This window comes from Centrocercus urophasianus, unplaced genomic scaffold (assembly GCF_019232065.1).
Source record: "Centrocercus urophasianus isolate 14NV4802_14NV808 unplaced genomic scaffold, USGS_Curo_1.0 seq_11, whole genome shotgun sequence".
In the NCBI taxonomy this organism is placed as follows: Eukaryota; Metazoa; Chordata; class Aves; order Galliformes; family Phasianidae; genus Centrocercus; species Centrocercus urophasianus.
In genome coordinates, this window is record NW_024884253.1 from 50,792,515 (window position 1) to 50,802,724 (window position 10,210).

Genomic DNA, 10,210 nt, shown 5'->3' on the forward strand with positions numbered 1-10,210 from the left:
CCAGTGCTTAATGTGCCAGAAACGTTTTTTCGACTCCCAGTGCAGACATCCTCTTGGAGGCTGAGAGCTGAGGAGGAGGACACCTGCTCTGCTCTCATAGTGAAGGCGTGAGACATGCTGGACCTTCACAAAATATACTAAAGTGACCATACGAATTCTTTGTTAGTGCTGGGTGTTAGGTTAACTCGGAGCAGGAGGGGTAGGCTCACGCTGCAGCTGAAGTTCAATATTGGGACATTTTTGTGGAACTAATTAATAGTCAAGACTAGAGAGGAAAATAATTTGGAGTGTTTCCTATGTACAGAAGCAGATTTCGTTTATCTTAGCTATGCATGTTTTGATGTTAGGAGCTGTGTAGGATCGTCTTTCTTGAAGCTGTTCTGCAGAGTGTTAGATTCTTCTTGAACTCCTACCTCTTCTCTTCCATGCATGTGTGTAGAAGCAGGCACACACAGTATCTGTGGGATCGGACCTCTGAGATAGATGATAGAACCATTTTCTATTAATTCTTCATCAATATGGAGAGCCCTCAGTGCTTTGTTCAGGTGTGGAGTCACGTCTCTCTCTCTTCCCATTGCAGATTATGTATGCTCCAAGGTCCAGGGACAGGTTTACTGCCCCATCTTTTATGCAGCGGGACCGTTTCAGTCGCTTCCAGCCTACTTACCCATACATGCAGCATGAGATTGACCTTCCTCCAACCATTTCCCTCTCGGATGGGGAGGAGCCGCCACCGTACCAAGGCCCGTGCACCCTGCAGCTCCGGGACCCAGAGCAACAGATGGAGCTCAACCGGGAATCTGTCAGGGCGCCGCCCAACCGAACCATTTTTGATAGCGACTTGATAGACATCTCCATGTACAATGGGGGCCCCTGCCCACCGAGCAGCAATTCGGGCATAAGTGCAACCAACTATAGCAGTAATGGAAGGATGGAAGGACCACCCCCGACGTACAGCGAGGTCATGGGGCACTACCCAGGCTCCTCGTTTTTCCATCACCAGCACAGCAACGCTCCTCCTTCCTCGCAGAGGGGGAGCAGACTTCAGTTTCAGCAGAACAATTCAGAGAGCACAATTGTCCCCAGCAAAGGCCAAGACCGGAAACCAGGGAACCTGGTCTAAGTCACTCTCCGAGGTGCATTTGGACTGAAGACAAGAGATTGAAGCAGGGCGGCGGAGGAAGAGCCCCGTGCTCTGGTGCACAATGTTGTTACATTTCACATGGTACAACTTAGTAAAACCAAACGTGCAAACCAGTTGTTTGTTTCTGATTCCTTTCAGGGGAATTGCATGCAAAGCAGATCGAAAGAAATACAAACTTCCATTCAAATTGTCTATGAGCAGTGTTTCGGGGGGTGGGGGGAAGGGGAATATATTATTTTTTTTTAATAAACTATTTCAATTATTTAATTCTGAAAGTAAACTTAGCACAGAAATGAGGCTTGTACAGCCGATTTTGTACTCACTGAATGGTAGAAAGACGAAGGTTTTGCTAGTTAAATGGGGGAAGAATTGGCCAGTTTGCTTTTTTTTTTCTCCCAGGGTGTGCTTTTTTTTTTTTTTTAAAATATGAATCAAAATTCCTGTTTTGTGTGCCAAGGTATAAAGTTGAGAACTTAGATGAATGCAAGGAATTAATTTGTGTTGTGATAAATGTGTTTTAAAAAGTTGCACTATCTTAATGTTTTAAAAATTATATATGAGGGAACTGTTTTATGTGAAGTTCTTCTATATGTTGTCTTTTCACCTGTGGAATAACAATTGAGCCCCAGAAGTGATCTGGAGGAGTCTGCCCCCCTCCCCCCAGGTTTGCTAGAAAAGGGGACAGGACTTAGCCTAACATCTCTTGACTTACACAAATCAAGAAATACAGGGACACTTAACTTGTTGACTTTGCAATAATTTGCATCTGAGTAACAGCGCATCAATGAAGTGTCTTGGTGACTTTCGGATGGAAGAAGGCAAATGTGACATCCCAGCATTTTCCATCACTTAGAGTTAAGCTATTTTGCAGTTCAGACTTGTTTGTTTCACAAAAGACAAAACAAAAGCCCAGATGTGTTGATTTGTATTAATTCTAACGAAGTGCTGCCATCCTTTTCTTAACGCAGTATCGCCAGTACTTAAGGTTTTAGAGATTTTTGTTCTCACTGTAGCCTGAAGTGTATTTAGTCACATATCATGACATTATGCAATAAATTGTTTAAAAACCCAGGGTGGGTTTTTTCCCCTGCAATGCTGTTAACATATGTGAGACTCTGTTGTGCTTTGCGCTCTCCATTGCATCTTTTAGATACTGAAGTTCAGCCCTGGCAATCCATCGCGTTGGAGTGAATGGGCCTTTGTGGCTGTGACCCCCGCGTGGTCTCCGCAGCAGTGCTGGGGCTGGCAGGTGGGAGCGCTCACGCTAAGTGTTGGCCTTCAGCTCTGGAGGCTGTGGTGGGAGGCCTCCTCTGTGCACGTTGTCTCGTGGGCGCCAGCAGGACTGTGCTTGTGGATGGAGGTCACTCACGTAGTAATGAAGCGTCTCTGAGCCTGGCTTTTGTCATGCTGGTCTTAAAAGTAATGGGAAAGTTTTGCCTGCTGGTAAAATGGCACATGAGGCACTTCTTCCCTGCTTGGTTTTGTGTGGAAGCAAATGCAGCACTGGAAGGCAGTTGGTGAATGGTGGTAGTGGCAGCACAAGCACATGAAAAAAGCACAACTTGCACTTAAAATGCATTTTGGAAATGGACTTAAAGTAAGAACCTATGGAGTCTTAGTTTGAATACTTTCTAATATATATGTGTGTGTGTGCGCGTCATCGACTTTTCACCTTTTCTACCCCCTAAAGCCTTGTGCTTGGTGCCCGGGTGCAAGCACCAGGTGCATCGGGTGCTGGCTCCTATGGCCGGAGACAGGACTTCTGCATGGCTTCTGGCTGGGCACCTGAGGCGAATCTTTGATCTATGCAGAGTTTTAATGCCAAAACAGTGTGTGTGTGTCTTTGGTGTGTGTGTGCGTGTGTCGTATAGGCCTCAGCATAGGTTGTTTTCTTCATGAGCTAATTTGGTTTTATGCTAGTTTAGGAAATGTTTGCAGAAGACAAGACCAACCAGTGTTGATTTTGGTTTTTGGTGACTTTTGCTGTCCTTGGGAAGTGAGCTTTGGCCAGACAGTGCGTGTGCCTACGCAGATCCTTTGAGGGTTATTTAGCCAAGAAGCCTTTAGGTGAGAACAGCTGGAACTCGATGGTTGTGTCTAAGCATGCCTGGTTGGGGCCCTGGGGTTGGACCAGTTGAACACCAGCGTCTATCCTGTGCAGATCTCACAGGAGAGAGCCTTGGATTTACCTTCAGAGTCACCTCTTGGGAATATACTTTCTTTGAAGTCAACCCTTAGCCATCCTTTGACATCTCTGTATGCCAGTGAATTTTCTGCGTATTCCATTCATGTTCTTGGGAATTACGGATGTCGCAGTTTCTTGATTGAAGGCATTTTTCTGCATGTGGAAAATGTGAGCCGTTTCACCCATTCTGTAGAAAAAAGTAGTGGAGAAAACAACAACTTTTAATATTTGCTCACCTAGTAGTTGCATTTCTTCCTGCATCTTTGCCTTCTCTTTGTGTGCAGAGCTCACACGCAGCCATCAGTAAGGAATTGTAATGGCCTGGTGCTTGGTGCAGGCAAGCTGTCATCCACTGCTTTCGTTTGAGGGCCTCTTACTGGAGTAGATGCAATATTTCTGAATAAATATTAAGGGTATTTGGTGGGAATCCCAGCAACAGTGTAATGTTACAGAAGCATGTGTTCCTTTTTTGTTGTTGTAGTGAGAGGAAATCTGCCTTTGCACCAGAAACATAATTAAATTAAATAGTGTTATTAATACTTACAGGTTTAGAAGTTGGTATTCTCTGAATGCAGGTGATTCTGTGCAGCGTTTGTGGAGAGTTTCCTTTGAAAACACCCAGAGTTAGGTTCCACAGCCACTCAAATGTGACTTTGTAAGCTACTAAAGATTTCAAAAGCCTTGTAGAGTTAATTATGTAGATTACAACTCCATACTGGTGTTCTACCATGCACAGAAAACACATAATGCACGTGCAGAGTGTTCTGTCTGATGAATCCTATTAGCCTGACCTCTGGCTGCATCTCCTGATCTTTGCTGAATAACCCATCTTCCCAAAATTCACTCCGATGTGCCCAGCTCAGAAATTTTCAGGCTAAAAGAATTATTTTTTTTATTACAAATTAAAGCATCATGACCTCTCCTGTGTCTACCACAAAGACTAGTTCTTCCCTTTAGCGGCTTGGCATGGATCCCTTCTTGGTGCTAAATACATCTGTTTGCTTTCCTGTGGTCCTGCAGGGCTGGATGTGCAGGATGTTCAGCCGTAGGGAAAAGGCTTTGGGAGGAATGTGCTTTGCTTGTGATGGAAGAGGAAGCCGTGTAGTGCTAGAGCACCCCGTGTGTGGCTGGGTGAGTTCAGCCCTGCCTGGCAGTGCGGTGCTGGGCCTGCAGGCTGACACCATGGTGTTGGGGCATGGGGATGCTCTGGAGCAGATGGGTTGCTAGCATTCTGCTTACTCCAAGCCCTGCACATTTAAGCAGGTGGAAATCGATGTTCTAAAATTGTTCTCTGTGGTTTTTTGGGGGGTTTTGTTTTCTTTTCCAAGGTTAAACTGTACGCTTGCTGGTACATTTGAAGATATTTATGATTGTCCCCCGGCTCTCTCTGATCGTTACCATTGAGTTGTGTTGATGTGCACGTGTGTGTATACATACCTGCATGCAAGATTGTGCCTGTGACCTGTTCATCCATTCTCTATGTATTAATTACTATTCCATAATCACCTCCCAGAAATTCTAACTGGCATCGTGCTCCCAGGAGCAATGACAGATCGTTTGTCACAAACAGTGGGAGGCATGAGGAGTATTTGTTTCTTGCTCCTGTGACTGTTGTGCACTGTTTTTGTCAGTTGGGAAGTTTTACTGAGTGGATCCTTGCCCATGCCCAGGTATGCTAGTCCATCTTCCATCCAACTGCTCTCCGTTTTCAGGCTGGGCTTTGAAAAATCCTCATGCTTTTGGGACAGCGCTAATGTAGACCTCATGTGATGATTTATGCAAAGCAAATGTAATTCATGTATTCTTTAAATCTCAGAAGCATGTTATTTCAAACCTTGCTGATGCTAAGAAGGGATATATTACTGGATTTGGATGAAGGTTGGCTTTTGATTACATCTTTGCTTTTTAGATAAATGGCGTTAGGAAGAATTGAATGATGCATCAATGGCCTGAGCTGCCTGCTTGCCAACCAGCGTGGCTATAACTGCTCTTCTAACCTACCCCCAGATTTGTCAGTTGTCTTAAATAGCTGGAAAAGACCACTCATGCTGAATTATTTGAGACCTGTTGAGGTTCCTTGGAACATGGAAAAATCCTTTGTGAGGCTATGTTGGACATACAGAGGTTTCCTGGCCAAGCTCTCTGTATTTCCTCTATTTTGTATTAGTAAACTGAAGCTCAAAATTTTGAGAATGGCCAAGCTGAAAAGGTTGGTTGGTAAGATTTTTTTATATTTAATAGTTTGCCAGTCTTGGTTCATCAGTCAGGGGTGCAAGTTACCTTCTGCCCCACCTCTGCTTGTTGTCGCTGTGCTGGCAAAAGCCCCACTGGGCACACTCGCACCAGCAAAAATGTCATTTTATTGGTATGGCTCCACTTGGGGATTAGCAGGAGCTGCATCACAAAATTCAGCCTCCATGAGCAGTGCTGGAGCCCATTGTCTCTTCCCAGCAAATTCTTTCCTTGTCAGTGGCAGCTCTGTTTGGATGAAGTCCATTACCGTGCGGGTGAGGAGGCTGCTGGTGTTCCCTTGAAAGAGTCACAACTATTTGCATTAAATGCATTTCAGGGCCATGCTGCTTTCAAAGGAAAAACAGCATAATCTCGTAATGAATCTTACTGCAAACTCTCCCAGCTTTTCCTTCTGCCTTGCTGTTTTCTCCCTGTTTGCAGGCTAAGCAAAAGCAACCGGGTGGCACTGGTTCTGCTTCAGCACCAGCAGAGCTTATTTCTGTGTTGGTTGACAGAAACAAACTCATATCCTAGAAAGTTCCCCTTCACCCCAACAGCCACTCTCTGTGTGATTTACTGCTGGAGATGACTCTGTCATTTCTTTGCTGTATTACTGCTGCTGCTGCTGCTATTTTACCCGGTTTGGTACGTGAGCTTTCTGAGATGGTGTGGGATGTGTAGGATCTTGTGGGTGATGAAACTGTCTCTTCTTCCTTTCTCTCTTTGGTTTGTGCTTGTCTGTCTGCTCTGGTAGGGTTATTAATGAGTTATTGATGTACGTGCTAGGTATAATTTTGAGGAGGTTTGCATGTTGGTAGTTTGTAAGCAACTAAGGTGCCTCATGTTCAGGTCTGAGCAGATGGGATCCCCTTGCACTTGAGGGCCTGACTCAGTGCCCAGTGCCGTTGGTGGGAGGACTCTTGCTGACTCCAGGGGGTGTTGGGTCAGGCCTCACGCTCCCACCTTTGTTGTGCCTCACTGAAAATGGTGCTTTTTTGGTTGTCTGTCTTTTTCTTTCCAATTTTGTTAGGTGGGGTTTTTTTTGTTTTTGTTTTTGTTTTTTATGGTGCTGTGTATAACTTGAATATATTATGCACATATCCTACCCAATGGGTAGAACAACAAACACACAAAAACAAATAGATGTTAATACTGTAAGATAATGTATAGATGATACCAATTTTAACACAAAATAATGGCATAGACTTTGTGAATGCCAACTTCTGTGCTTGGTCCTCTTTTGTAAGAAGATTTGCAAATGAATGCATACAAATGACAAGAAGTCTATGTATTTTATTTTCCTATTAAATATCAATATAATATCATAAGGGAAAAAGTTTGAACAAATCCTTCTTGGCTCGCCTGTGTATAGCAACTGGTCGTTGGATGCATCTTTGCTGTGAAGATCTGTTCTTTTTTTTTCTTCTTTAAATGTGTCACTTTAAGAAAAAGGAAAAAAAAGCAAAACAAAGGAAACCTCCACAGCTTTAACCTTGCAGCTAGATGCTTCTTGTCTTGGTCGTTGCCTTGCTATTGCTGAGTTGGACCAGTATTTGTTACTACTTCTCCAGCAGATTAATTATTTATTATCCTTGATTAAGTTGTGGTGTTGCTTTTGTTTCTTTTTAACCTAGAAATGGGCTAAAACCTTTCAGATCTTTTTTTGTCTGCGTCCTTGATGGGAAGTGAAGCTCAGACAAGTGGGAACCAATGTAGACCACCCCTGTGAAATGAAAAGGAGGCCAACAAGAGTTGTGTGTAACCAGCCAGCTCTGCTGTGCTGCTTCCCCGCTGCTGTGCTGCGTGCTGAGCAGAGCGCAGGCCTTGAGGCCTCGCTTTCCTCATGCCCCACTGCTGTGCCGATTGCTGACAGCAGCAGCTGAGCCCAGGTCAATATGTAATATGGCGGGAGGAAGGCCGCAGCCTGGTTGGAGCCAACATGGATACGGAGCCCTTTGTGCTGTGCATTTCAGCTGGTAGGGTGTTGCTGGCCAGGGGACAGACCTGCCCAGCTTCTTGGGTCCCCCCACACGTGCCCATGCCCCATGCGCTCTCGGTGTGGCTTGTTCGGTGAAGCAAATACCTCAGGAAAACTAAACGTGAAGTTCTACTTTAGAGAATTGCAGATACTCTACTTATTTTTCTAAGCTGTTTGTTCTAACTATCCCAGGACGGTAGGTGATGTACAAGTTTGTCGATCCGAGACAGACCAGTCCTCTTGCTGATGGATGCCGGCTGATCTCTCATAGATACCCCTGTCTGTACGTAACTTTTTTATACTTGTCAGGCTTTAACCACAGATGTAACGTAGCGGCGTGTCACGATGTCGTCGAGGTGGTGTTTTTGTTGGCTTTCAGGTGGCAGCCCAGTGCTGGGAGAGCTCCCGGGGCCGTACCTGGGCCCAGTGAAGGCCATGGTGAAGCCCTGTGGGCTGAGCAGCCCCTGGCTCCCACCTGCAGCGCTCACAGCCCGTGGCTCAGAGCACAGCCCTTGGCTGCCCTGGGGCTTCTCTGCTGACCTGAAATTCCAGCCTCACATTTGTCTGTAAATATCTTTTTAAAACCCCCATGGGCGTCCCGTGTCTGAATGTTGACCGTGGCTGTTCTGTTCTTCGTTTTAAAGAAATCCATGCATTTTATGGCCAGTTCCACATCGTCAAGCCTGTGCAGGTAGCTTGTCTCCATCCCTATCCGTATTGAGCTGTTTTATCAGTAAGCACGTACCATAGTGAAGTATGCATATTTTATGACTGTTGTTTGTTAACTCATTTATTGTTTGCTAGGGCACAGAGCAGTTGTTCTGGAAGTTTGTCTTGCCTGGCCATGTCACATCTCTGTTTGCACTGCAGAACAACTTCTGTGCGCCAAGAAAGAAAAGCAAACAAAAAACCCAGGCCTTGACTAGCAGGAGTCTTTACAGAGCAAACCTTTTGCTAGAAGAACCTAAGGTGTGATTTATCGTATCAAAACTTGCATATTGAGTGGACCAAACAGGAGCACATCTCCTTCCAGAGGCACTAATTGGCTTTGAAGCTGCAGTGGCAGGAGCAGATTCTGAGTGTCTTCACAACCGTGTTCACATTTTGCCATTTTCCACAAAGCGCAGTAGGCAGCCGGGATGTTAGAAAAGGTATAAGCAGAAATTAGGAGAGCCTCAGGCATCGCAGAGCCTGGACAGCAAAAATAGTCATAAAATCACCTTAATATCATTTAACAACCTTTTCTACTTGCAGTACCAAGGCTATGTAAGCGCTGTAAGGGATTTTATCTTTATAGATATCAACTGCCCAATGCTGCTGTGCTCAGAGCATTTCATGACGGTATGTATATTGGTCAGGCTGCTTTACTTAAAACTAACCACCCAACGCCTGGTTTTAGAGTGTGGACCCTCTCTTTGTTGCTTCTTGCTAGTTATTTTACAGTGTAAAATGCTTTATTGCTGTATGGATTTTTTTGTATTTCCAACATTGTGGCTTTCAAGATCACACTTTCAGCGTCTCTTATTTCTGTCCATTTTGTTTCAAGTTATTCTGAAATATGTACAGCACTATCAACAATATTTAATCTTTCTTTTAAAATTTTATTGTTGTAAAAACAAATCTATTAAAAAACAATACTTTTTTTTTTTTTACAACTGTATTGGGATTTCTCAATAGTTGTCATGTGACGCTATGACAAACCTGGTTTGCTTTAAGTTTTGTTGTTTTGTTTTGTTGTTTTTTTTTTTTTTTTACCTTTTTTTCCTTTTAACACAATTAATTTGTTGCTTATTTTCCACCATAACTCCCGGTTATATAAAGGAAAAGATTTCAACTGTTGTGTATCTGACTCTTTTAATTGAGCAAATGGTGATGTCCTAGTTTTTAGACCTAAGGTCTGTTATTGCAATACTTTTAAAGGAAGATGTTGCTCTAAGTGCTGTTGTTAGTTTTAAATACAGATTTTATGCTTGTTCTTAATATGCTGTGGTTTAACCATAGCACAGAATTATTAAAAACCATGAAATGCATTTGTCTCCTATTGAATTTCTTTGTGAAGTGGGGGAAAAGGGGATGAAACACGCTTGTCCTTTTTTGTCCTTGCTTTTCTGCTCTCAAGCTGGTAGCTGGTCATTAAGGAGTTGGAGGGTGGATTCAGTCCTTGAAACATGGGCTAAGAACACCGCCTTGATCCCCTTGCAGGCACCCAGTGGCTGCCCCTGGCAGGGCAGTGCTGGCCCAGAAAGTGGTGGGCAGTGCCCAACCATGAAACTGAAGAAACTGATTGAAAAGCGAAAATACAGGATATGGTTCATGCAGGGGAAAAGCACAAATCCTTGGTAATAGAAGGTAAATTCAACTGTCAACAGGTGGTGCCTCTCACTTCACTGTTGGAATGCTTAACAACATAAGAACTGAGCAGTTAACTTCTATTTGTGTTGAAGTAAAACGTGATGCTTCATGTAGCATGACTGTTAATGTAATCCTTGTCTTGGGCTACATTTTGTACTCGGGTCTGTGCTTGCTGATTCCTTTTGGAGAGTGATGCCTAGAGGGAGGTGGTGCTGCAAAGCAGGGGGCAGTGAGTGTGGAGAAGAGGCTGCTGAGGGGGCTGTGCATCCCCAGCTGCATGGGAACTGCTGAGTCACGGCCTGAACCTCTGATCACCTGA

At 44.3% G+C, this 10,210-nt stretch overlaps 1 protein-coding gene across 2 annotated transcripts in view; it reads left to right on the top strand.

The window, feature by feature from the left end:
* The window catches only part of LDLRAD4 (low density lipoprotein receptor class A domain containing 4), a 274,988-nt gene extending 265,419 nt beyond the window's left edge, over nt 1–9,569 (top strand). For both annotated transcript variants that reach the window (XM_042834214.1, XM_042834222.1), the window contains one exon: nt 581–9,569. In XM_042834214.1, coding sequence (XP_042690148.1) covers nt 581–1,123 — 543 coding nt within the window. In that variant the 3' untranslated portion in view covers nt 1,124–9,569. The remainder of the gene's footprint in view (nt 1–580) is intronic.
* The last annotated feature ends 641 nt before the right edge of the window (nt 9,570–10,210 follow it).